Here is a 27,538-nt window from a genome sequence, read left to right on the forward strand (position 1 = left end):
ATGTATAGAGATATTATCCCACTTTGAAGGGAGAAAGAATGCTCCCCCGAACTAGACCTTATCAGATCATAATAGTCATGTTAGGTGACAGGAGGGCGCTACCCCTTCCGGTATGGCAGCTGGCTCTAACTCACGGCCCCTCCGGTCCTGAGTTCGACTCTTTACCACTGAGCCACCCTGCCCCCATAAGAAGGAAAAGAGAATGGACACATCAAACAGCATGAAAGACAATGCAAAGAGCTGGTTTGTGGATGCCGTCCACTTAACTGACAGCAGTAGTACTAGAGGCGAGGATACAAGTCACCCTGCTTAAAATATTATTATTGTGCAGGTGAAAGAGAATCTTGCCATCAATACTCAAGGTATAAAATTCCATTCAGGGGTTAAGTATTATGAAAATACCAAGTCAGACTAATAACTTCTGAGGGTTGAAGCGAAGACGCCTAGGAGATGAAACGGGCAGTCGCTTTGACATGGCGGAAGAGAAAATGAAGACAATTTTATGCACCATTAATTCATAGACGACTCCCAGAGGCCAGGGTGACATTGAAGTTATTCTCATGTGACAAATATCTGCCCGGTTTGTGGAACAATGAAGAGTGAAACGAAGACAAAGCCTTGGAGCATCCCTCTCATGGCGTGGGCGGGAGGCGAGGACACCAACCAGGGACACTTACGATAAGGAACACAAAAATACAAATGATCATTGCATTGGGCCTGTTGGCTCATACTTAAATGTCTCTTTCAGTGGATAATGTATGAGCAGACAGTGAAAATAAGACGAGATGGCAAAGAACAGCCATCTGAATCGTTAAGCCAGAACGGAATCAGTAACCCATTTTGCATTTAGGCCTATAGATGACAGAGTCAAAGTACCGCATATATAAAACGTACACACACAATTTCCGGAGTTTAGCTACTGGTAGTGCTGTTGCGCGTAGTTTGAAAATAATCGGATAGTCTTACGACTTCGATCTAATAAGTTAGATGTATATACAGTATATCAGCTACTTGAAGTTCAAGTTAAGCATATTATTGGAAGACATCATAAGGATATTTGATTATTGCCAAACTACACGTAATGGCTTATAGTGACGGAATTCCCTATTGCAACACCTGTGACACATAGTTTAAGCTCGTGGTGCTGCGGCTGCCAGCACTGTAAACACTGAGGGGCTGAGGTGTCTTTGCTTGTGTAAACTTTGGTTGAAGATTATTCGCTCTGATTCTACAGTACCACGTAGACACGTACGTATTAACGATAAGATGATGCTTAGTACTGGAAGCAGAGTTAATTTCAACTGTAAAATATGACGATTTTCATGCTTTCTCATGAGGGCATTGAAACAGGACCTTGAAGTGATACGTTTAGGTTTACCACCATAGTGTTGACGTACCGTTCGTTTCAGTAATAATCAGACTGAGTACAGATTGAGCCACTGGATCATTAGTAACTTGACACTAAAAAATCATTATTATGAGAGAACAAAGTAAATAATGTTTCCATGATGTCTTGCATAGCTCATTACCTGCCTCCTTTTCTTGCTTGAGCATGAAGGCATGCTTATATCACATCAGTGCAATAATCAACATGATGTCAGTTGTGTTTGGTATAGTACATATGCTAAATGAGAGTTTAGACTTGTTCATTCTGACTCCCTGACTTTTTTTTTTTATTATTATCATTTTTTTATGCCATAGCTGCAACTATTCAATCAGAGAATATGCCTTGAATTACTTGAATATCAAATTCAGTTTTCTCCAGCCATGACAGTGTGTGCAGGGGGTGATTTGAGTCACTGTATACCTACTTACTTTGCTTAATTTGTCGTATCCCATCCACTACTGTATTGATGCCGCAGAGGTGGGCATCTGATGGTACCAGCCAAATCTACTCAACTGAACAGTGTATATGAAGCAAGTTTGAACCAAGAGTGGAATAGCCTTGTATGGGGGGTTGGTCAGGAACTTGTGACAGCCTTCTGTGCATAAAGTATTTGGAGGCAGCAGGGGATATGTCAGTAAGACAGGAGATACAGAGGCAGATAATTAAAAAGCTGCATCCCACTGTAGGTGAGACTCATGGACTGTGGTGCCACTCTCAGCAACACACCATCAGCTATCCTTACATAGCAGAGGCCACATCTTTGTGGGTGGCATTTGATCTGTAGACCCACATTTAGGGCCAGCTGCTCTAAAACCTTTTCCAGACGTCTGTCTATCCGTGTATCTATAGCCAGATACCATATTCCTGCAGTGAGTGGCCATTTGTCTTCGAGTTAGTTGTTTTATGGGGAGGGGCACTAACCCTTCGCCAACCCACTTGCTGACTCATAGGGAACATGTATCAGAGAGGAGGGTCTGGGGAGGCAGACCCCCCCAGTTAGGTGTTCATGCTCATTGTCAGGTTTCTGCGTATACATAATGTCATAGTAAGTGACTGTGATTATGGTCTACCTCTGCTTTTTTTACTCACCATGTGTGATCTTAGATTTTTATAAGGCTATTATTTGCTTCGGTAATGTGATATGAACTGATTGTGTGTCATAAATTTGGTCTTGGTGGAAAGTATTACAGTACAGAATAACACCCCCTTCATTACTGGTATGGCAGTTCTGTTCTATGGGTTGAGTGTACTTTGCTTTTAACCTTACCCAGGAGACTTAACTGATGCGTGGTCAGATCTTTTGCTGCAGTATAAAAAGTACGAGATGGTACCGGTATCAGGAAGGAACTTGTAGGATGATGGATGACTGGGAGTTGGTATTCTGCTTAGCAGAGCAGAGCTGGTTTTGGTGGGAGGACGCACAGTTTCCAGGGAAAATCAGAGGAAACAGCCAGAAAGTCCCGCCAGCCATAAGGACCTAAAAAAAAAAAAAAAAAGGATAAATGTGATTGCCTAATAGAGATTGGAGTATTTCAATGAGCAAAAGAACACCTTATAATACATCCCCTAACACAAAACTCAGAGGGAGAAATATACCAGTATGCTGTACCTGCATTTTACAGGAGGGATGTAAAAAATATATATAGATAGATAGATAGATAGATATACATACAGTATATACAAGAGACCAACCTGTGCATCAGTAAAGTCTTGTGAATAAGGTAAGAATGCAGAATATAGATATTTTTGCTGCTAAATTCTTGACCTGTTTCATCAGGCACTTATATAGTATAATGCCCTTAACATATACATTTAGCCTGAAGAGAAATATTGTAGAAAAAAAAATCTACATAACATCCTATCTCGATGGTACAGTTATATAGTTTTAGTGCTAGATGATCACATGTACACGTATCCACAATTGTGTTGATTATGTTCTAGTTCTGGATTAGGGTGATTTTATTAATGCTGTTATGTGTGTACAGTATTAACTGAGTCCTTTTACTGCAGACAGGGTTAAGGCAGGATGTCTCTTGATGCTGAGGAACAGGATGATGAGTTGCTGGCATTGTCCAGCATATACGAGGAGTCCTTCACATCCAGCCAGAGTCAGGATGGAGGACCAGCGGATGGGCAGAGTGGCGACCGAGGAGGGGAACTGGCCATCTCACTTGACCTGCCACCAGATTTTACATTGCTCACTAAGCACATAGATGCAGATGGTAGGTCTATACTGCAGTACTGGTGGCCCTCATTTAAAATTTTTAATTTCAGTAATATGGTACTGATGACAAGGCCCCACTGTCCTGTGTAATGCAGAGTCTTTACTTAGGTACAGTACTGTAATAAAATTGGTATCACTGAGAAAATAATATGAACCATTTTCATCTATACTTATCACTCTGAAATCCTTTAATTTTGTTATGAAGATTCTTACCTATTTGTTTGAATGGACAGTGTATTTTAGGAATTAGGATGTTCCTAATTAATGTGGCAGAGTTGATACATTATATATGCAGAGTATCATAGTTTTCATCCATTGACACAATCAGTCTTGTACAGTATATATCATTTTAACCCTCAGGAGAGATTGTAGAGCAGAAGCATTACACCCAGTACCTGCCTCCAATCTACCTTCATTTCACATACCCTGCCACGTACCCCTCTCAGGACCCTCCCAGCTTTACGCTCTCCTGCAAGTGGCTTACCAGAGCTCAGGTAAAATTACTCCTCAGTATGTTTAATAATGTAAGGAACAGTTTAGAGAACTTTGGCATGGAAGAATAATGTATAATATGAGAATGAGATATGGGGCTGTGATTGGATTACATAAGAAAAAAAATTTAGAATTTACATAGTATTCAAAATGGTGAACAGTGACAGGGTGCCAAGTAAATATTTGGAGAGTAAGATAATGTCGGAAGAGGATGACTATAAGTGGTTTGGGTGAGACTGTGTGAGAGTAATTGGGAAAAAGGTTGTACAGATCTAGGAGAGCTCATGCAAGCAGCTCAAGAAACATGTGGAATGAGGTCCTGAATAGGGACGTAAGGATTAGGTGACTAGACAGGGATGCTGAGGAAGACTATGTGCCTTGAAGAGCACCTACCAGGCAAACAGTGTTGACTCAGGTAAGCATAGAACTCTGTCTTCAAATTGTAGCTATGTTGTGGTGTAGTGTTTAATAGCAAAGTATGCTGTTGCTATACAGTAAGTTGCCCTTTTTCATTTATTTTTTATGCTGTATTATAGTAGCTTATAGAAAATTGCCATCCATTGTTACCTTTAACTCTTTGGCTGCAAAAACTATGCATCATATGTCATGCAGTGCTGCTGTGCTCAGGCAAAAGTTAGGGCATCAAAAATTATAAAAATTATCACAGTTAATGTTTTGGTTGAGAATTGACCTATCATAGCTTACGATGGGGCAATTTTATAGAGCTCAGAAATTTTCACAGCCAAAGGGTTAAAGGTGTTTTACCAGTACCCATATCTTTAATTTACATAAACTTGTTTGGAAAAAGTTGTAATATTTTGGCAAACATCCTGTACTTATAATGAGGACTGCCTGTATATTAACCCATTGAGCCCAGCAGACATAAATTTCAGTTAATTATGCCATCTGATCATTTTATTTGGCTTAGGATTGACCCTTCAAATTGGAGGAATTAGATTTAGCCTTAGTAAATTCCCTCGATATGAGAGGCCATTCCCAAGCTGAAAAATATTTGATGTAGTTCTGCTCTCGGGTGACTGCCCTATCCTCTCTTCCTTCCTCCTTTCATTCCATCCTCTTCTGTCTTTCTTTCCTTCATTCTTTCCTCTTCCTTATGCCTGTGGGTGACTCTGCTTTCCCCCTTCTGTCTTTTTTCCTGTCATTCTTTCCTTTTCCTTCTGCCTATGGGTGACTGTACAGAGTGACAAGCTAAATGGTTTCCTGTACACCAGGAAACCATTACTACGCTGGTTGTTAACCGTATAACCTGTCTGTGGCACCTGGTGGTTTTGTGGGTAATTAAGGCCTTCCAATCAGATTGAGCCTGTACACGTGTATATCCAAGGGGTGGTTGGGGTTTTTTGCTCACGTAATGCCACTCAGGGATGAGTGAGGTTGGTCACTCATCTTCAGTGTTAGGATCAACTTGCCTAGCCCCGGGCTCTTATGCTCCTCATGGGGCAACACTGGATTAGATGGTGATGAATGAACAGTAAGAATAAGCTAAGGACCCAGATTCAAGAGGGTATTGAGAAAGGAAAAAGATATGATTGAAATAGTAGAGAACATTTTTGAAAAGGAGATTATTGTAGAACGTAGTTATGGAGACAACAGTGATATTGACCTTGTTTTCTGGTTATTCTAATGTGCATCAAAATGGCATGTTAGCATAACTGTCCCTGAGATAAACAAATGAGGAATTTTGGATTGTTGCCTCCCGTGGTGACTGACTTCATTCCCCCTTATACATTTACTGCAGATTATCGATTTAACGAATTAATTCAATCAACCCTCATTCCATTACATCGAATTTTCCACTAAATCAAGTTCCGTACCCCAGACTTAATATCATGGAAAAATTTTCCAGTATTATGAACTATTTTCCGCTAAATTCTTGAAGGCAACGCAAACCTAGTGAAGTATGCTAACTCTTATTGCTACACACAACAGTCTGAACCCATAATTAATACCCCCAGAAATGCATTATAGTGTACGGAATTTCTCTAGCGGCATTACGCTCGATTTAACAGAAATTTTCCGTTAAATAGTGCAAAAATACTGGAAAAAAATAATTTTGTTACCCTGGGTTTCTGCTACATCGGTGTTCGTTAAATCAAGCATCTGCTGTTTTTAGAATAGTTACCTGGTAAGTTTGAAAGGAATGAGAATGTTTTTGATTGGAGATATGAATGGAAAAGCAGGGAATGTGAAGGTGGATGGAGTAGTTGGTGAGTGGGGTGTGTCTGCAGAAATGCATGAGAATGGCAGTACTTTAGTGGACATTTGTGAAAGGAGGGGGTTGGTGATAGCCAATATCCTCATTAGACACAAAATGATCCACAGGCATACGTGGCACATGATGAGAAGGGTGGGTGGTGAACTGAGTGATTGGAAGGCAGTGATTAATTATGTGTGTGTGGATGACAGAATGAGAAGGTGTGTAATGGATGCAAGAGCATACAGAGCTTGGGTGAGTGGACTTTCTGACCACCATGTGGTGGTGGCAAAAGTCAAGGTTCAGTTGCAGTGGAGGATTAGAAGGAGGGAAGGACAGGAAGTAGTAGTTCATACAAGAAGGGGAGAGAAGTTGCAAGAGGATGGAAGAATGGCAGAATATAAGAGAGAAGTGGAGGAGTGATTTGGTAAATATGATTTGGAGTAGGTGGAAGGTGTGTGCAAGATATTCACAGAAGAAATCTGTGCTGCGTGTGAGGTGGTGTGTGGGGTGAAGAGAAGATAAAAGGAGGTTCAAGGAACAGCTTGGTGGAATGAAGAGGTGAGACAAACTGTGTCACAAAAGAAGAAGGCATATAGTGAGTGGTTGGGCAGCTTGGATGTGGAGGAAGTTGAGACACGAAAAAGAGAGTTATATGTAAAGAGGACAAGAGAGAGAGGAAAAGATAAGTAAGAGAAAGAAGAGAGTGGGTGAGGAATATGGAAGGAATTTGAGTTTAAAGTGGAGGGAATGTAAGAAAATGTTCTGGAAAGAGGTAAAGAGAGTTAGACAGGGTGATAAAGAAGTTAATCGGGAAGTGAAAGATAAAAATGGTAGATTGCTAGTGGAGAAGGGAGAAAAAGTGAGCAGATGGAGTAAACACTTTCAAGAACTGTTAAACATAGAGAATGAAATTGATGCATGGATAAGTGGCTGGGGAATGGCTGGGAGAAGGAGGGAGGTGAGAAGAGAAGAAGAAATCAGTAGGATGGAAGTGGTGGAAGCAGTGAAGAAAGTCTAAATGGGGAGAGCCCCAGGAATTGGTGGTGTGTTTGGTAAAATGCTGAAGCATGGGGGAGAGATAGTAGTAGATTGGATATGGAAGATGTGCAGATTGGCCTGGAAGGAAGGTAGAGTCCCAGAGGATTGGAAGTCAGGTATAATTATTCTCCGGTACAAAGGAAAAGGGGAAAAAGAAGTATGTGATAATCACAGGGGCATTTGACTTCTTAGTGTAATAGAAAAGTGTATTGTAGCATACTTATTTACAGAGCTAGGGAAATAACAGAGGAATTAGTTGGTAAAGAACAGGGAGGTTTTAGGAAGGGAGAAAGTTGCGTAGATTAGATATTCGTTCATAGGTCTTTAGTGGAAAAATTTCTAGAGAAGGAAAGTTGTATGCAGCCTTCATGGATTTGGAGAAAGTATATGACAGGGTGGATAGACAAGGAATGTGGAAAATATTAAGAATATATGGAGTAAATGGGAAATTGCTGAATGTCATGAAGAGTATGTATGAGGGGGCTAAGGCTGCAGTGTGTGTGGATAGTGAATTGAGTGAATTTTTCTATTTGAATGTTGGATTGAAACAGGGATGTGACATGTCTCCAAGGTTGTTCAGTTTGTAAATGGATGGGGTTATAAAAGAGATACAAGGTAGGGCAGTGGATGCTGGAGCAGCCCTACTGAGAGAGGGCAGTGTTTGGAAACTCTCTGTATTGTTGTTTGCAGATGATACTGTATTGTTAAGTGAAGACGAAGGGGAACTGCAAGGCTTGGTAAAGAAGTTTGGAAGTGTGTAAGGAACGGACTCTAAAGGTGAATGTAGGGAGGAGTAAAGTTATGGTCTCTGAGAGAAATGAAGTCACTGGTTGTACAGTGATGTTGGATGATGAGGAAATGGAAAATGTAAGTACGTTTAAGTACTTGGGTAGTGTGATGAGTAAGGATGGAAGTTTGAAGGGTGAAGTGCTTGAAAAGGTACAACAAGGAAGAAAAGTTGCTGGTTCTTTGAAAGCAGTGATAAGAAACAGGGAAGTGAGTATGGAAGTAAAAAAGTCGCAGCATGACAGTGTTGTGATACCAACTCTAACATATGGAAGTGAAGCTTGGACCTTGTTGGAAGGACACAAGTCAAGAGTGATAGCAGTGGAAATGAGTTATTTGAGAGGAGCATGTGGAGTTACATGGAGAGACAGACTGACAAATGAGGAAGTGAAGGAGCATTGTGGTGTGGTTGTTGATGTGATAGAAAGCGTTAGGAGAAACACATTGAGGTGGTTGGGCCATGTGGAGAGGATGGAGAGCATGAGACTTACGAGGAGAGTGTATGTGAGTGAGGGGGAGAGGAAGGGGGAGGCCAAGGATGAGATGGAGGGATAGAGTGGAGAGGTATATGAGAGGGGGTGGTGTGAGCTGGGAGCAGGGCCGTGAAATGGCGAGGGACCAGGTGACATGGATGCAATTTGTTTGTGGCCATCCCTTATGGGATTAAGGCATCTGGCAATAAATAGATAAGTTGATGATTGTAGAAAACAGGGATATTGTTGATCAGTGTGTGAAAAGTGATGACATTAGGCTAGTACATTAGTCAGTAGTGAGAAGGTGCATGGAGAGAACTTTACAATCACTTGTTGTATGTGGAGTCTGGCTGTAATAGGAATAATTTTTTTAGCTGAGATTGTTTAAGCCTCCACAGGTCAGAGATATTGAACTGAAGCTGAATAAAATAATCCAGCATGAACCAGAATAGAAGACATGTTTGGTCTGAAGGAGTTATCATCAGTCACAAGTACTGTAGGTGTTGTAATATTTGTATTCTAAATTACATTGTCACTGCTTATTATTTATGTCCTTCTTATAATATTTACAGTTGACTGAGCTGTGTGCCCAGTTAGACTCTCTATGGAAGGAAAATGAGGGTTCAGTTGTGATGTTCACGTGGGTGCAGTTCCTCAAGGATGAGAGCCTCCATCATCTGGGGTTGACCAGTACCCTAGACCTGGAGACAATGAAGCCAGGCCGACATCCTAGCGGCTCTGGCAGCAACTGTGGCCTTGTGGGGGATGAAGGTGAAGAAGCCAATGGTGCTAATCTAAATGGGGAAAATAACTGTGATATTAGTGTTAGTAGTGGTGTGAGTAGCGGTGATAGTGCCAGTGCCTCGAGTCACACAGTGTCTCGACAAAACTCCCTCAGCTATGACAGCCGTGCCATCCAGGACATTGGCCCTAAGACTAATATGTTGCGGCTTCTCAGAGATTATGATGAGGAGATGCGAAGGAAAGTGTTCAGCACAAAAACCTTTGAGTGTAAAGTTTGCTTTGTTGAGAAGCTTGGACAAAACTGCCTTGAATTCTGGCCTTGCCGCCATGTGTACTGCAAGGACTGCATGTCATCGTACTTCTCTGTTCAAATAAGTGAAGGCAACATCAAACTTCTACGCTGCCCTGAGAATGAATGTGAGTCAGAGGCCAACCCAAAACAGGTGAGTAAGGGCCATTTGTCATGGAGATATTGTTATCATCATCTCCATTTTACCATATTGTAGATCATGCTCTTCTTTTCAGTACTGTATTTTTAAATTCAGGGTAGATATAGTCTTCATTAACCCTTTCCCTGTGAGAAATCCTTTCTGTCTTGAATAATCTGGTGATGGTCCGAATAAAATGAAATATACATCATCAGATTATAGGAGGTACAGTAATGATTAGTTCACCCTCTACCTTGTTTGTTTCTTTCCATGCTTTCTGGACCCCACCTCACTTCATCCTTATGTAGGAAAAGAGATCAGAATAATGTTAATGGTGATAATGATGGTGTTACTACTGTTCAGGTTCAAGAGTTGGTGCCAGAGGAGCTGTACAGGAAGTGGGATGAGATGCTGCTGAACTCAACCCTCTCTTCCCTGGGTGACATCCAACCGTGCCCACGTTTCCACTGCCAATACCCCGTCACAGTGGAGGAGGGCCAGGGGCAGTGTCCGTCATGCAAGTTTGTCTTCTGTGGCATTTGTAGGTGGGATTCTGGAGGATGAGTTTACAGTTCACACACTTACCACTATGTACAGTATTTTTTCTTTCTTAGTTTCTGAATCTTGTCCCACCCCATCCTTGGTTGGAGAAAAGGATCAGCAGGAAGAGGAATATTGTGTTTATTTTTTTACTCACCAAGTTTCCAGAATTTATAAAATATACATGTAACTTTTAAAGAGTTTATGTAGCTTCAGGTGCGGGTAAGGGGATGGGTCTGTTATGATGTGGCAGGGGTAAACCAGTTCTGCTGTTGGGCCCTGCTGCGGATGTCACTGATTGCATTGCGCAGTTGACCCTTGTGCGGTGTGGTGCGGTGAGGATCTGTCCGTTCTCCCCTTTGGGGCTAAGATGCGGATGAATGTGTTTGAATGGATGAGTAAATGGGGAGTGTGTCGTCCTGTCTCGGCTACCTCCCTTTCCTTGGGGGAAGCAGCCTAGGTATATAGATAGATGTAGCTTCATTTAATCAATGCCAATAGGATGACATCTTATTTTTGTGTATTCTGTCTGCCTTGAGATGAAGCAGTGAGTGAAGTTATATCTACACTTCTACTGTAGTTCAGAAAGTCTCCTGTGTTGAGTAAAATCATACGGAGAGTTTTTCAGTAGCTATATCTAGTACTTTTAATTGGAGAATCAGGCATTTCAGCTTTATATATAGCAGTGGTATTTTGATATGCAATTTTGTGTAATTTAATGTAGACTTAACAGCAAAAAGAACATCAAAAGGAGGACAGATAATAAGGACTAACTGTGCATTGTGTGTGTGAGTTTTGGATGCAAATGATATCTTTGAGGTGATGATATGTCTTTTCTGGCAGGTTTGGGTGGCATGGGGTTGACCCTTGCCGCATCAGGAACAGTGAGGTGAAGAAAATAATGGAGGTGTACATCAATGGCAGTGACAAGGACCGGCGTCGCTTGGAGGACCAGTATGGCAAGAAGTATCTCTGTGTCCTACGTGATGAGCACCTCTCACAGAACTACCTGGAGGAGAATTCAAAGAAATGCCCCAAATGCATGGCTAAAATTGAAGTATGTTAAATCAGGGAATGTATAGTTTTAGTGATGATCTTGAGTAACCTTCAAAAACAATAGTGCAGTAAAATTGCTATATATTTCCTTCCCAGTTTCCTTATTATTAGGCATATTGTTATCATCATCATGATCTTCATATTTTCTGCATATAGCTAACATGGCTCTGACCTTACCTGTTCCGATTTTCAGTATGATCTTTTCTAGTTTTGTCATAGTTGTTGTGACCCCAAGCTCATGTAGGCATGAACCCAGTAAATTGAAGGTTGAAGCTACCCTTTCCTTGTAGTTCTTCAACTCCCTTTCAGGGGATAAGGATGGAGTTGAGGGATGTTTGTTTAATTGGGCAACTCTGCTGCCTGTCATTACCTCCACAGGAATACATCCCTCTCTTGCAACACAAACACTTTGGCATTTTGTACTTCTTCTGTACTCATTTTTATGAACTTAACCCAGACATAGTTCCATTATATCTTCTTTTTCAGACATTTTTTGTTCCTTACGTATTCTTTTTTGCTATCTCAGTTCATGTGTAAACCTTTGTATGTACATTGACAGTCATTTTATATTTCTTTACCAGTTGTTCACCTCTAAAGCCATCTTAATCCAGTCACAATGGCTTTGTGTAGCAGCTTTACTAGTGGTGCTGAAGTGAGATACTTTTACTAGGTGGCACTGATATAACTGGGTGGTATACAAATATCCTTAGCTCCCTCACTGTCCCCTAAAAGGAGGATGGTGGACTGCAGGAGCAGGGTAACCTTAGGCTGCAGTCCATTGGGTTCATGTCCACATGAGCCTAGACCCATAGTAACATACATAAAACCATTTTGTACTTCTGTTGTACTCTACCAGTCCTCAGGTCCAGTACTCAGGGAGGGGGATGTTAGTGGTAAGAAAACACGGGCCTGGGACTTGAGGGGTTGGGGGAGCAAGTATGGAGTTTACTAATATAGAGTAATGTAAATAATATTCAGTATTTCATAATTTATATGTAATTTGTATGATCATATATGAATACATAAGTATAGAAAGCATTGTAAGCGTTAATTCGTTTTTATTTAATTTGGGTGAAGGGGACTCAGTACAGATGAAAGGTCAGGGACCATAACGTTTCTTAGCACCAGGGCCCCAAGGTGTTCGGCCCTGCATCATCCTAATCCAAGCACAGTTCCTCTGTACATCCACTTACTATTACTTTGTTTTCCCCTGGGTACAGAAGATTGATGGTTGCAACAAGATGACTTGCCAGCGGTGCAGTATCTACTTCTGCTGGCTGTGTATGTGCATCCTGCATCATGGGCACCCCTATGCCCATTATAACGACCGCAACTCCAAGTGCTTCAATCAGCTCTTTGCAGGCATGGATGATGCTGAAGATGATATGTGGGACGATTCAGATGATGAAATGGGGGTCTTTGTGGAATGAGCTTTTTGAGTGACTGCAGATTTGTATGCTCATTTGTAATGCGGTTACTCTTCATAAACACTTGTGCAAATTTGCCTATTCAGTTACTCTTCATAACTATGATTTTTTTTTTTTTTTTTTTTCCACAGGACAAGTACAGCATGGTTGAAGAATTTTTGGTTAACTTGTTTTTGACAGAAGAAATTGAGACACTTTAACCCCTTCACTCTAGTGATTTATTTCATATATTCCTGCAACCACCAGACAATTTACTCACTGATTTATATTCACCCCTACTTTACAAGGAATTGATTTGGAATATATCTCCTGTCAATCATGGGTACTTTTCCACTGTATGGGACCTCTCTAGTGCATACAGGGAGATCAAAGGTGGACCTTTGTGCTGTTTGTTGAGGAAGTACATTAACTCTGTTGCCCTAAAGCAGTTTTTAGACACCCGGTGGTTTAGTAAATTAAGTCACTCCAGCCAGATACGACCTTTGAGGATCACTATCTAAAGGTTGGTTGGGGATTATTTCTCTCATAATGCTGCGTATGAGCCAGCAACTAGTCACTCCTCCCACCAGTGTCTGGACTGAGGTGCCTAGCTCTGGTGCTGGAGAAGAATGCTTTTATGTGGTGGTACCAGTGTAACCAAAACATCTCTGCCTGGTTGTATAGATGTCCCACAGCTCTCTCTCTGTCCCTCAGAAGGAGGATAGTGGACTGCAGGATAAGGGCCACTTTAACTAGCAGTCCACTGGTTTTATGTTCAGATGGGTGTGGGGCCGCAGCAACAGCTATACTGAATACTTTGGTCTACTCCACTTATAAAAGTTTCTAATAACCTTCTAAGGCACATGTTGCATTCTTTATTGAATAAAGTCATCTGGCATTAACTTGAATAGAGTTGCTAAAGTTTCCCTCAACCATAAGCAAGTTATTGGTACTAGTTATCAGCACCCCAAGACTCTTGTGACTCATTTTTTGATGAAGCCTCTGGACATTAGCGGGAATAAAATATTAGAGCTCTGTTGCCTGTGAGAGCTAAGCTAAACAGAATTGTCTGGAGGTACCAAGACTAAAATATGTCTTGTCGATGGGGTTGCAGGAACACCAGTACGATGTTTAGAAGTGTTCACTTTTTTTTTTTTTTTTTTTTTTTTTTTTTTTTTACTAATTTCTCTGATAAGTTACTCAACCATTACTAACTTTCATTATCAGTGGACTGTTTAACCCTTTCACCTTGATGATGTATTTTTTAGTTTGTTCTTTTTTACCACTAGATAATTTTATTCAGTATCAGATAGAGCTTTTGCAGTTTAATGAAGACTATTTATACCTCCCCCAGTTCAGTAATTCTCTGCTAAATTGAATATAAGTGGCTGGTATTAGTAGTGAGAGAATATAAAGGATATTATCAAAGCAGAATGGTGTACGGGCCAAGATGGGATTTACCCCTTCAGTCCAACATAGTATTTTTAAAATTTAAGTCTTGCTGTCTCCTCAGTAATATTAAACTTCAGGAGACACTTTCCAAACTGGAGAGGTAGCCATAGTCTTCATTAACAGTTTTTTAAAATTTTTGTCTTGCTATCTCTCTGCATTGATATTAAACTTACTGGTAGGAGAGATTTTTCAAACTGGAGAGGTATACGTAGCCTTCATTAATTCCTCTACTAAAGGGGACTCCAAAGTTAAATGAATTGTCTCCTGGCATAAACAACAGAAATATATTATCAGGTTGAAGGGGTTAAAGAGTATCAAATGGTAAGGGGGTAAGAATGAAATTTTGGGGGTAATATTGAATGAACACTGTAAGATATTTGTTTTGTTAAAAGATATTTGTAGTTTTCTTGATAATGCTGCCAAAATATCATTACAATTGTACTTGATACAAGTACATACTTTTTTTTTTTTTTTTTTTTTTTTTTTTTTTTTAATATTGGTTGCTTTCTCATTTCTAGTGCCAGAAGATCCAGTTTTTTCTTTTAATGTTGAAAAAAATATTCAGTATGTTTAACAAAACTTTTCTTTCTTTCTTAAATGAATATTTAGTATTAACCCTTGGTTTTACCCCATGGTTCAGTAATTTCCCATGTCACTGTGCTGTCACAATCAAAAGCTTATTGACACTTCCGTAATGAGTATGGTGATAGAAGGTGTTAATGTTCATGTTTTTGCAATATAGGTATGATAGCAACATGAAATATACAAGAAAAGAGTAGGAAAACGAAGGGTACTGTCATGTATTCAGAAGTGAATGAGAAATATGGAATGCAGCACACAACAAGAAGAGTGTTAGAAGGAATAATTGTTTAACATTTAGGGAGGAGTGAAAAATATGGAAGGTGGGACACAATTCTGGCAGTAGACTAGGCAAATTTTAGCTTGTGATAGTATATACCATTGTACGTGAAACCCATAGGTATTTGTGGTTAGGTGTTAGTCCATCATTGCCTTTCCTCACATCAAAATTAATAAGTACCAGGTTTATTCATGCAATTGAGTGCACATAGAGGTGTAGTAGTTTACCTCTTCTGTCTGATGATTTATTTTTTTCTTGCTACATCCAGATGATTTTCGGTTTGTATTGCTAGAATCTGAAATAATCTGCATTCTTTCCCGAACTGAATAACATCATCTGAAGGTGGCAATAATTAAAGTATTATGTGTCACTGGCTTGAAGGGTTCAATGTCACCAGTTGCAACAGTATTTTTTTTGCATGCATGGACTGGGAACTCAAAAAGCAGCTGGTGATTTTGTTCCATCACAACAATCTTTAGTGCATTGTCACGTCCTGGGAACCCTCTGATGTGATACGGCCATCCCAGCTACTTGTCCTTATATGCTTCTTTCATTCAGCTTCAGGGCCATAGTAAATGTGCAAAGATGTGGACAAGCCCCTTTTAATAACTTCTGAAGCGTGTGATGATGATAGAACATGCCTGACTTCTCTGTATCATTGCTTAATGCGCATTATGATGTGGCTTTTGGGCCAGTCACATCTTATGACAACAAGTGTTCCATAAATGACTATAAAGAATTAGAGGCTTGCTTATGGCTTTGCATACTCAGGTTTAATAATATGGCTGTCAGTCTCTCCTTCATCGCTGTACCATTTTACTTTTTCGTTACACAGCATATTGTTTTACTCTAGCAGTGACTGTCACTCACTCTTAAACTCTGAAACTATGTTGGGCAACCAGCTATGTTAATGCCTTGATTATGTTCATACCATCTCAATGTATTTCACTTTATCCATTCAGCATTACCATGTCTCACTCCTGTATCCAGTTCATCCTTTGTAGGTCTCTTGTATTTCTCTAATGATTATGCCTTCAGCTATTCAGAAAAGGTTCATTTATGTGGTCTAGTGTAGATAGTTCTCTGGTATTCACTGCCCAATGTTCACTAACAAGTGTTTGAAACAGCACATTTTCTTATAGGGTTGTTTATGTCCAAACTGATTTTTTCAATACTCAGATATTACTCTTCATATTGAATGGATCTGTCCTTCAGAATATGATGGATAGGCTCCTCCATGTTCAAGTAGGTAGTAGGGGACCTTTTTCATCTGCGTATGTTCACCATCATCATCATTGTCACCATCATTATCATCCATTAAGAAAAAAAAAAAAAAAAAAAAAAAAAAAAATCATCATCATCATCTGAACTTCCTTTCCCACCCTAGGGCAGGGTGAGGAGTAGCAGTGTCCAGACTGCCCAAGTTTGCCCACTCCAGTGGGCCACGGTTTCACTCACTCATCATTCAATCCCCAGGAATCCTGTTTCTATCTGATACCCAAAAACTTTCACCACATTTAGTAGCTCCACATAAACGTATCCGTAAGAGTCAATCCAAACGCTGTCACGTTAAAAGGGGTGCCAAATCCCTGATCATGCACTTCTCACAACATTCATCCAGCCAGCTCGATCTCTTGTCAGTCCCCTAGCCTCAGCGACTTCCATACTTCTCTTCCTCACACACTCATCAACCATATCCCTTCACCTTCTCCTTGGCCTACCTTGCCTCCTCCCTCCTTCAGATTTGCTTAGATATACCTGTTCACCACTCTAGTGTTATCATTTCTCTACATAGCCATACCGTCCCAGCGCACAGTCTTTGATTATGGTATCCACAGACTTCCTCAATCTGCATCTTTCATGAATCACATTATTTCACATCATATCCACTCTCTGTACTCCACATAAATTCCTCAGCAGTCCCATCTCCACTACTCTCACTCTTGACTTTTCATATTCATGCTGCACCATATTCTCAATCCAAAGTTGGCGCTAACACTCCTTCATATAATCCTTGTGCAGCTGCAGCACTCAAGCCTCTGGCTCTTATCAAGGCCTTCATAGCACCAGCTACCTTCCTTCCTTGTGTCACTCTACTTTCCACTTCTTTTGCATATTTTCCTCTCTTTTCTAACACTATATGCAGGTATTTGAACTCCCCCACCAGTTCCAGTCATTCTCCATTCACTGTAACAGCAAACTAGGAGTCACCTTCTCTCTCGAGTACCATCACTTTACTGTTTTATACATTTACTGTAAAGGCACGATGCTCACAGACATCAGCAAAACTCTGTACTTCTCATCCTGTATTTGCAGTAGCACTGCATCTTCAGCATTCAACAGATTTGAGATATTCCATCCATCACCATTCACATACCAGCGCCATTCCTTTCTCCAGTACTCATGTTTTTACTACTCTCATCACCCAATCCATATATGTATTGACAACCATGGGGACATCACACAACCTTGTTGCATGCCCACATTGATCATGAACCATTCACTTAGATGCCCATTTACCCTTACACATACCTCACTACCATCATATAAATTCTAGATGCACCGAGCAGCTTACCATCTACACCATACATGAACGAAACCTTCCACAATCCTTCCCTGACTACTTTGTCATGTGCTTTTTCCAGATCCGTGAATGCTATAAACACAGTATAGCCCTTCTCACAAGCCTTCTCCACTATCTGTCTCTCCACATATATTTGATCCACACATCCTCTGCCACTTCTCACCCTGTTCATCACTCACTAGGACTTCTGATATCTCTCATACTTTCTCTGTAATAATTCTTCCATATACCTTCCCTACAACACTCAGTAAACTTATGCCATGATACTTCTTGCACTCACTTCGTTCACCTTTATTTTTGTACTGGGGTACAATCACAGCCTTTTTCTGCTTTGCAGGCACAATTTCACTCATCCACGCCTTCTTACACATCTCAAATAAACACTGTTGCTCTCTCTTCTGGTCCACATCACTCCTCTCAGCTTGATCTTGCATACCACAATCATATGATCCGACAGACCTCCACATCATCCTCTCACGGCCCTCATTTCAGCAACCATTCCCGGCATCGACCTCTCTATGAGCACTTAATCAATCAGGCCCCTTTCAGCATGATTCCTGTTCCCTGTATACTATGTACTGTATATTTATATGCATCTTTGCATTTGAAATACGAGTTACAAATACACAACCTCCTTTCCTGACAGATATCCTTCAGTTGCTTCCCATTATCATTTTCTCCTGGTACTCCATTACAACCCTTTATGTCATCCTGAGGATCAGTGCCTGAGTATGTACATTACAAATAAAATAGCTTGAAGTAGGTGAATTTTTTTAGGTTAATAATTTGAAGCATCATGCAAGTACTGCTGAGAGCTTATTTTTTTGTGAATTTTATTATTATTTTTTTTTATTCATAATTTTCATAAAATTGAAAACAACTGTGTAGATATTTGAGTTGAATAATTTATATTTTGGTGGGGGCACTCACCATCCACTCACTCGATGTAGTGCTGCTTCGGGTGTCTCCCCTTTCCTCTCTTCCTTCCTTCCTCGTCCGTCTTTGTTTCCTTCTTTCTTTCCTCTTGCTTCTGCCTATGGGTGACTTTACACTCCCTCTTCTGTCTTTCTTTCTTCTTCCTTCTGCCTGTTGGGTGACTCTACACTGAGTGACAAGCCAAATGGTTTCCTGTACACCAGGAAACCAATTACTACACTGGGTGGTAACCATATAACCAGATTATGGTGCCTTGCGGTTTAGTGGGCAATTAAGGTGCTCCGATGGAGCCGGTGCAGGTTTATATCCAAGGGATGGTTGGGGTTTATTGCTCACATAATGCCACTCAGGGATGAGTGAGGCTGGCCACTCTCATCTTAAATGTCAGGACCAACTTGCCTACCCCTGGGCTTCTGCGCTACTCATGGAGCAACTCTGGATCAGATGATGGGTGGGTGGATGGATGTAGCAAGTAGTCCATCCATCCATCCATCATTCAATCCTATGTCACCCTGTGAGGACTGTAGGAACCCGGGGCTAAGCAAGTTGGTCCTGACATCTAAGATGAGAGTGACCAGCCTCACTCATCCCTGAGTGGCATGATGTGAGCAATAATCCCCAACCATCCCTTGGATATAAACCTACACAGGCTCAATCTAATTGGAGCACCAAAATTACCCACTAAACCACCAGGTGCCATAATTTGGTTATATGGTTACCACCCAGCATAGTAATGGTTTCCTGGTGTACAGGAAACCATTTGGCTTGTCACTCAGTGTAGAGTCACCTAACAGGCAGAAGGAAGAGGAAAGAAAGACAGAAGAGGGAGTGTAAAGTCACCCGTAGGCAGAAGAAAGAGGAAAGAGTGAAGGAAAGAAAGACAGGAGAGGAAGAATGGAAGAGAGGAAAGGGCAGGCACCCAAAGCAGCACTTCATCGAGTGAGTGCCCCCACCTACCACATTCAAATATGCATCAGTGCACTTTAAAAGTAGTAGTAATTTACTGTCCTACCAGAATGGTTCATGTTAAAAAATTTCTCATGTTCTTATCCTAAGCAAACAATTGTCAGTATTTTCTTGAACACACAAAGCAGTACACAGTTAACAAAGATTATTATTGGGAAGCATATACTTGCCTAATTCGTTTGAACACTTAATTTCAGATTATGATTGACAGAAGGGGACTGGTGACCACTGACAGCTTACGTACAAGTGTGCAGCTGCAGGCAGAGGTTTTAGAGAACTGATTCATCATCATTATCATCATCCTAATCCTGTTTTCTTCTAACAAATGGGATGTGGATGATCCATAAATATCTATGTATCTGTAGCCAGATACCATAATTCTGGAAGGGTTGGCCAAGAACAGAATGCCACCTGTTCACCATCTGGCTACCTTACCATCAATTTACGTCATCCAGAAATAAAAACAGGAAAGCACAAATAAAGAATTGTCAGTAGAGCTTCGAGTGAAATTAACCATTTATCTGTTCATTGATCATTCCAGGCTGAATTTCTTGGCTGCAGGCAGACCTTGTTGTAAGTAGCCTTTTTGGACATCCTATTTTGCTAAGAAATCCTTAGTAACTTAAAGAAAGTAGCATATTGAAGTTCCATTGCTACCTGCGAAGCTGACTTGCTGATTCCCCCCCCCCCAAGATGTTTTTGGAATTGTATGTAGGGGCAATAGATAGATGGATAGAAAACTTATAATGATGACCGTCTATATATGCAACATGCAAACCTTCCACACTTTATTCTTTCATATCAAAACTTTCATAATGCCCGGAAAGTAGGAAAAAAGGCAGTGTTTGGACTTTGAATCTCCACACTTCATCCATTCTTTTTTCTGTCTTTTCTCAACCTCTATACTGTACCATACTTTCACACATACTGCACTTTTCAAATCCAGCTAACTCTGTAGCCATCCATGGCTCTACCATCTGAAATTCACTCACTGTTTTGCATTTTCCATCACCTGTTCTGTTTTATTTTCCTGACCATATTGACTAAGCACACTCCTGTTATCACTTGATCTGTACACTCATTGGCTCTGAATCTCTTGGCTTCTTATCCAACTTAAGCTACCAACAGACATTCCTTGACAGTCCCATTTCTGTTTGTATTTATTTATTTAGATCAGTGTTTTCATTTATAGACTTTGTGATACTTGCACAGATCAATTAGAGCCTTTTATTATTATTATTATTATTATTATTACCAGGCCATTGTAGGCTGATGATGCACTGTACAAGAAACTGAAAAACCCTTGAATATGAGTACAGTTCATTTTGAGATATTTTTTCTGCTACCAGACAATATAAACTTTAGTGAGGACTCTCATATTCAAGGGGCTGTAGTGAGACAAGCAGTCAGTCACACCTTAAATGTCTGGGCTGAATAGCCTAGCACTGGGTCCTTACCCTCCTGATGGAGCAGTACCAGGTTGGATAAGTGGGTAGATTTGTGTGTGGGGGGGGGGGAATTTAGCCATGGGCAAAAGTTCACCAGGAGTCCTCTGCCAGCATTGTCCTGCCTTCCATATTTTTTATGCCTTCCCAAATGACAGAGTATCTTTCCTTTGGTCTTTGCTGTCTGGCACTTGGGTATCATTCACTCACCCACATACTCTTTTGTTTTGTGCATCTTATTGCTGTCACATAAAAATAGTTCATGTCACACCTTCCTTTGTTGGCAGAGGTGTGTCATCAAACTTTTGCTTATGTTGATACAGTTTGATGTACATGTTTGGTTGTCATAATAATTGAGATAGCTTCCAGTACAGGAGGAAAGTGCAATGGACTGACACCTCCACACCATCTTACATCCTGAGCTTCATGGGAAGACATCTGTTGTGCAGTTATTACTTAATTCAGGCTTGACAGGAACAAATCTATATACTCAGCAGTTTTTTAGTTCATGCTTGAGAAAACCGGATCACAGTCTTGTTTTCTTTTTTGTGATATTCAGAATAAAAGCTGGCATTTACATTTGCCTAACCAACATTCATGAATGATTAAACGGGCAGTTATTACGGGGTAGTGTATAATACTGTGCTTAGCAAATGTATTTTCTTTACTGGTGCAAGTATTATATTGTTAGGATGTTATAGTTGTAAATATTTTCCCTTGTACATTATCATTCTACCTAATGATACTGTAATAAATATGCACTATCGACCTATTCTATTCTCCACTTGATTTGGGTGAATAACTTCTGTACTGTACTTAGCTTGCAGCGGCAGGATAGGGCTGCATAGCAGAAGTGATATCTGGAGGCCGTATGAGTTAGAATGAGATTATTACAGTAGTACTGTATTGTTGTTGTTGAAGCCCTAGGATCATTTGAAATGTGATCCTGGTGGACTGCAGGCTGAAATTGCCCTTCTGCAGTCTACCCTTCTCCTTTCCGGAGACAGGGCAGGCATTGAGCGACATTTATATCATAGCTGCCCAGTTATATTGGTGCTGCCACATGAAGACGTCCCTCTGCAGCACCAAGAAAGGAGGGAGGGATAAAAAATAGGCCAGGTGGGCCACACAAAAAAATACATTTTTCTTTGTGTGAAGAAAGTGATCACCAGCTTGCCTTACCAGTGAGTGCTTGTATGATTTTACAGGTAACAATGAGGAGGTTGGGGCTGATCATCTGGAGAAGTTGGCTGCTGTCCAAAAAAAGTGATTTTGATCCCTGACAAGGATAGGGAGCAGTTTGACTATTTGAATTTCATTAAAATACTCTTTACAGATCTTCCAGAGGACCCACCAACATGTCACAAAAACACTTCCAATGAATAGATTGGATAGGATAAGATTGATTCATGATAGAATAAGGAAGTCTGTTAATAAACCAGTAGAGTATACTTACAGATGATTGGCTGCTAGTACGAAGTGACTAAAAGGGTGTAGATGAGATGATCTTGAAAGCAGGAAGAGATATGGGAAGCCAAAGAAGGTGGGTGGATGTGGCAGGTGAGTATTGCACATCTACTGTATGTGGAACGAGTCTAAAGAATAGGAGAGGAGTGGAAGTGGGATGTATACACAGTACATAGCAAATGTGGGAGGCTTAAGTTGGATAGAATAAGGAATAGTGTAAAAAATTAGGAGTAGGGAAAGACTGTCTTGTATATTCATTAAGGGGTAGAAGAGTGCTGAAGTTGCCTTTAATAGAAAATGATAGCTGAAGGTTTGAAACAGCATGGAGTGCAAAGATGAGATGGCAGAATGTGGTTTGATGTGACTGGGCTGAAGTATGGGAGCTGAGGAAGCAAAAGCATTGATGAAGGATTGTGAGATGAGTGCAGATTATGAGGGTGTACATGACAAAGGTTGGTTTTGGTTCAGCTTGACCGTAAGCAATGGTTGAAAAGCTACCCTGCAGATGTTTTGAGTTATATGAAAAGTGTGGAAGACTTGTGACTGGGTGAGATCAATAATTTTTAAGGCTTGACTAATGTATGATTCACAGGCATTCAGTATACTGTTCTTTGTCTTTTTCAGTCCATATTTCCTTGAATTAGGGATATGGGGTTTTAATGAAGACTGCCCACGGAAGCCAACATACACCATGGAGTACAGTGTATACACCAACTGAATTTTACGTAGACAGTCTGTGCTTCGAAAAATTTTGTATATTGTAAGAAGAAACACGTAGTATATATTTTCAGCTGATACGAAGTTGATTCTAGTGTCAAACACATGTACCGTAAGGAATATTGTATACTGTATTTACAAGTATGGCCAACAGTGTCATGAATACGGTTTACTGGGTACAATGTTCAGTAAATGTAAGACGTAGGAAAGCGTTAGTTTCATTGTCTTAAGAAGGAAAACGCTGATAATTAAATTATAAGTCTGCAAGAGTGACGTGGTGTCACCTGACTGTCAGGATCACATTCATTGTGACTCTCACGACTCTTCAAAAGATAGGAAAAGTTGCCAACATAAGTGGAATGAAGTATTTTTTTATGTAGTAAAATAATCGCTTGAGGCTGCCTTGTTTGTTATCAATATATTCACCTGAGTGCGTAATTAGTATTACAATTATTACCTTTCCTTTGTATTATTGGAACTTGTTGACATTGAAAAATGGAGGCAGTGCCGCGACTGCCTATGCTTGGTTTTGATCGTAAAACTAGCGCTGAAAGTGTAGAATTTGGTCCCAAACTAAGGCAGGTGAGTTACTGCTATATAATCTCCTTATCTGGTGATAGAAAAGAATGAAAGTTGACCTATCTTTGCTTCCAAAGAGAGAAGCTTGTAGTGGGTTGGGTCTTTCGGGGCAATGGCATGCATTGCTTACTTCTAAAAGTTATATTCGTCATTATGATACGGGATACAAGGACAACTTACAGTCTCAGATCGATAAAGATGTAATTTAATTTGGTCGCAGCTTTCTTCAGTTAATACGTTATATGTTACTAATGTTCACTAAATTAGGTATACATAGTCATTTCCACCACAGCCAGTTTGAATTGGCTTGACAATTTGTTAGGGGGAAAAAAAAGCTTGTCTTAAAATTGAATCAGTATAGTAATAATATTTGGCCAGAAGCAGTAAAATTATATCTAATTTCATAAGGCTCATTGATTAAGCTAACACACAGGACAGGATGCCTTTCCTGAGATGACTACTTGTAGGCTTTATTGTCAGGCATTTTATGGTTTGCCTCATCAGTGCCTGATGGTTTTTCTGATGTGTTGTATGATATTTTCTCATCAAGGTAAGTGTTTAATTTTCCCTCGTTAAATCCACATCCTTGTATTATTTGTGTGCTCTGGGACATCATGTCCCCAAATTATTGGTGGTGGGGGGTCTTCTCTATGGCATTTCTGTTGCAAATGCATCTTTATGGAGGCTTCAGTGTAATTCTGTAGGCAATTTCTCTGACAGTGACACATGACCATCCTGTGATGGCTTCCATCCCTGGTGGCACCGAAGAGGCTGAACTATATCTTTCAGAGGTAACCTGCTTTTCAAGGTTACATCCTAGTTAGGACAAGGTTAGGTTTAGTTTGGTTATGATAGGTTAGGTTCGCTTTGGGTAGGTTTTTCATACATTTCGATCGATTTAGATTTTATTCAGTATCTGGCTAGGTGATATACAATGTTTTGATAGACTTTGTTGATTTTATTCCATATCTGACCACACCCCAAAAAGTAAAAAAGCTAAAACACTAAAGAAAATTAAACCAAAAGCAGCTTACCATTGGGAGAAGGTGTAGTTTAGGCCTCTAGCTGCCTCAGCACTGCTGGGGATGGGAGCTGTCTTAGGGTGCAGATCGCATGTCATGATTGGAAAAATTACGTAGTATGGAGGGGGGAAGAGGGAGGGGGAGGCCGAGGATGAGATGGAGGGATGGGGTGGAGAGGTATATGAGAGAGGGGGGGGTGTGAGTTGGGAGCAGGGCAGTGAAATGGCGGGGGACAGGGCGACTTGGAGGCGATTTGTTTGTGGCCACCCCGAACGGGATTGAGGCGTCTGACAATAGATAGATAGATGATAATGAAACCTCCATAAATATACATTTGCAATGGAAATCTCATAGAAAAGCCCTCCCCCCCATGATTTGAGGATATAATGTCATGTAGAGTACAATGATATAACCAGTGGATGGAGGTGCAACAAAAGAGAAAAAAAATCCAAAATAAGGGATGTTTATGGTATTTTCTATGGAAATGCATCTTTAGGGGGTTTATGATCATCTTGAACATTACTTGCCATGACCATGGCATGGAATATGAGTCTTGTTAGAACTACTATAAAGTGTCTAAGCCTGAGCTTTGGCTTAGCCAATCAGCAGTGACCTTGACACACCTTGAGTGCACTGGGTGTGACCCTCCATGCCTACAAGAACAAGCACATATTCTCAAGCATGCTGGTGTTTTGTTAAGGCTGTGCTCTCATGCAGCGAGACATTAGTCAGCGTTATCATAGTACAGTACAGGTAAACTCAGTTATCCATTGTAATTTACCCAGACCCAATGCTAGTTAAAGCAAAAAGTACCCCCCCCCCCTCCCATCAGCTCAGTATTCAGCATTGAACTGGAGATTGCATTACTGTCTGTCTCGAACTTCTACCCTAATAACTTTCCCATGAGTAAAGGATCTAATAATGAAATAGTACAGTACCATAATGCAGTAATAAAATGCGAGTTGGCTACCAATTGCAAGCTGGTTAATACACCGCAACGCTGGATATTACATAGAACCGCTGGTTACTTTCTGTTTCGGTGCAGGATGTTACTTCAATAGATGCAGGCCAGCAGCGCCAGATGTTGTATTTGATCAGGTATTGCAGTGACAGTAATTAGGAGTTTGCTGTAATGCAAAAAGCCTTAGGATTTTCCATAATCATTGGGTTATACCTAGCGACTTCAAGTGTCCAAAAAGCTTGCACAGTCTTGCCATGTGGATGAGGAAGTGGTGGGTTTCTCACAGAACAACCTTCACACAATGCAGCCATGGTTTGAAATGGTTCACCTCAGCTTGCCTCCTTGAGTGGGTCCTGTAGGTCATGGGGGCTAGCTATGTCAGGTCATCCCTGATTGGCTGTTGCCCTAGCTTCGGAAGAATTATGCTCTAATCCTAGTACAAGGTGCTCATTGAGTGGATGATTTAAGAGTCTGCATGGAAAAACTCACCTGAGGAGGAGAAACATTAATAGAGGGCAGCAGGGTCGTAAAGCATTTTAAGCAATGCATCCCTACGTGTCAAGTGGGGTTGGTGGAGGATTAGTGCCCCTCCCCGTAAAACAATTAACTCTAAGCCCTTGGCCACCCCGTCTGGGATACATGGCGTCTGGCAATGAATGAATGAATGATCTTAGTATGAGCATACCCGGGTCATTGGCACCATACATAGGTGATGTAATTGTTTGCACATAAAATATAAACCCCATAAGGACACCTTTGTGAAAGAAATGCCATAGAGAAGAACCCTATTGTAAATTGTCAAGAAAATGTCATGGAGCACAAAAAATATCATGGAGCATGACTGTGTCTGTGTAAAAAAATACTGGGTAACCTTTTCAGTACAGTATCTTTCTTAAGTCATATATAAATTGCAATAGAAAAAAATAAACATACAGTACATACTGAAAGGGTTCTGAGAGACCTCCAAGCAAGATGAAATTAACTGAACTGTAATATCAAAAGCAGCTGCACTGATAAGGTTGTGCTGACAAGTGACACATTTTTTCCATGCAGTTGTGTGTTTACAGGAGAAAATGATAATAACAGTGATAATGATAAACTTTTTGTGAAAGTGGGGAAATAAAGTATAACTACCTGGTACTTACACATTAAATTTTAATATTCTTGTACAAAATATCTTTATTTTTGGAGAAACCATTTACCCCTACAAATTTTTTGTTGGAAATGTGCATTACAGCAGTTCAGCAGCAACACAGGTTTTGGAAATACAGGTCCTCCCTTACATACAAACAGGTTATGTTTCAAGAAACTGCTTGTAAGTTGACTTTTTCGTAAGTCGGAAATGCATTTAATACACCTAACCAACCAAACATCATAGCCTAGCCAAGTCTACCAGGCCTTTTAAACGTGCTTAGAACACTTACATTAATCTGCAGTTGGGCAATATAATTAACACAAAGTCTGTTTTATAATAAAGTGTTGAATATTTCATGTAACCCCATGTAATTTATTGAATATTTTACTGAAAGTACAAATTTGTAAGTCAATGGTTTGTAAGTAGGGGAGGACCTGTACAGTATAACCTCGATATAGTGGACCTCAGTACAGTGCAGCATACTGAAATTCACTTGTAGCAGACTCAAGGAGCTGACTGGACTAAATTTGTATACAGTACAGTATATCGTGAAAGGTCTGATAAAGCCAGAAGTGGTCTTGATTGCCTGACCTCAGTCTGGAGCAGCTGTTGCATCACTTATT

At 40.4% G+C, this 27,538-nt stretch overlaps 2 protein-coding genes across 5 annotated transcripts in view; both read left to right on the forward strand.

Moving 5' to 3' along the window:
• Window positions 1-1,147: 1,147 nt before the first annotated feature.
• On the forward strand, window positions 1,148-21,790 carry LOC145414246 (E3 ubiquitin-protein ligase RNF14-like). 4 transcript variants are annotated; one of them, XM_080283832.1, is made up of 8 exons: window positions 1,148-1,248; window positions 3,398-3,609; window positions 3,972-4,105; window positions 9,191-9,805; window positions 10,154-10,335; window positions 11,174-11,387; window positions 12,607-12,748; window positions 19,787-21,790. In XM_080283832.1, the coding sequence occupies exons 2-8, from the start codon at window positions 3,414-3,416 to the stop codon at window positions 19,795-19,797; spliced, it is 1,494 nt and encodes a 497-aa protein (XP_080139958.1). In that variant the 5' UTR covers window positions 1,148-1,248; window positions 3,398-3,413; the 3' UTR covers window positions 19,798-21,790. The 4 variants fall into 4 exon arrangements, with proteins under 4 accessions (XP_080139958.1, XP_080139956.1, XP_080139957.1 ...); XM_080283830.1 differs by lacking the exon at window positions 19,787-21,790 and having other exon boundaries at window positions 12,607-13,655; XM_080283831.1 differs by lacking the exon at window positions 19,787-21,790 and having other exon boundaries at window positions 1,149-1,248; window positions 3,402-3,609; window positions 12,607-13,655.
• A 1,923-nt stretch (window positions 21,791-23,713) lies between these two features.
• mop (tyrosine-protein phosphatase non-receptor type protein myopic) overlaps window positions 23,714-27,538 on the forward strand; it is a 39,153-nt gene continuing 35,328 nt past the window's right edge. The window contains exon 1 of the mRNA XM_080283724.1: window positions 23,714-23,800. Coding sequence (XP_080139850.1) covers window positions 23,714-23,800 — 87 coding nt within the window. The remainder of the gene's footprint in view (window positions 23,801-27,538) is intronic.

This window comes from Coenobita brevimanus, chromosome 98 (genome assembly GCF_032717465.1).
Source record: "Coenobita brevimanus isolate Jiangsu-jjx chromosome 98, ASM3271746v2, whole genome shotgun sequence".
Classification (NCBI taxonomy): Eukaryota; Metazoa; Arthropoda; class Malacostraca; order Decapoda; family Coenobitidae; genus Coenobita; species Coenobita brevimanus.

Bases quoted from the DNA above. Each gene is read 5' to 3' on its own strand.
- LOC145414246 (XM_080283830.1), top strand. From the start codon at position 3,414: ATGTCTCTTGATGCTGAGGAACAGGATGATGAGTTGCTGGCATTGTCC. The intron at 3,610-3,971 runs GTAGGTCTATAC...TTTAACCCTCAG, and splicing joins TAAGCACATAGATGCAGATG to GAGAGATTGTAGAGCAGAAG. The intron at 10,336-11,173 runs GTGGGATTCTGG...CTTTTCTGGCAG, and splicing joins GTCTTCTGTGGCATTTGTAG to GTTTGGGTGGCATGGGGTTG.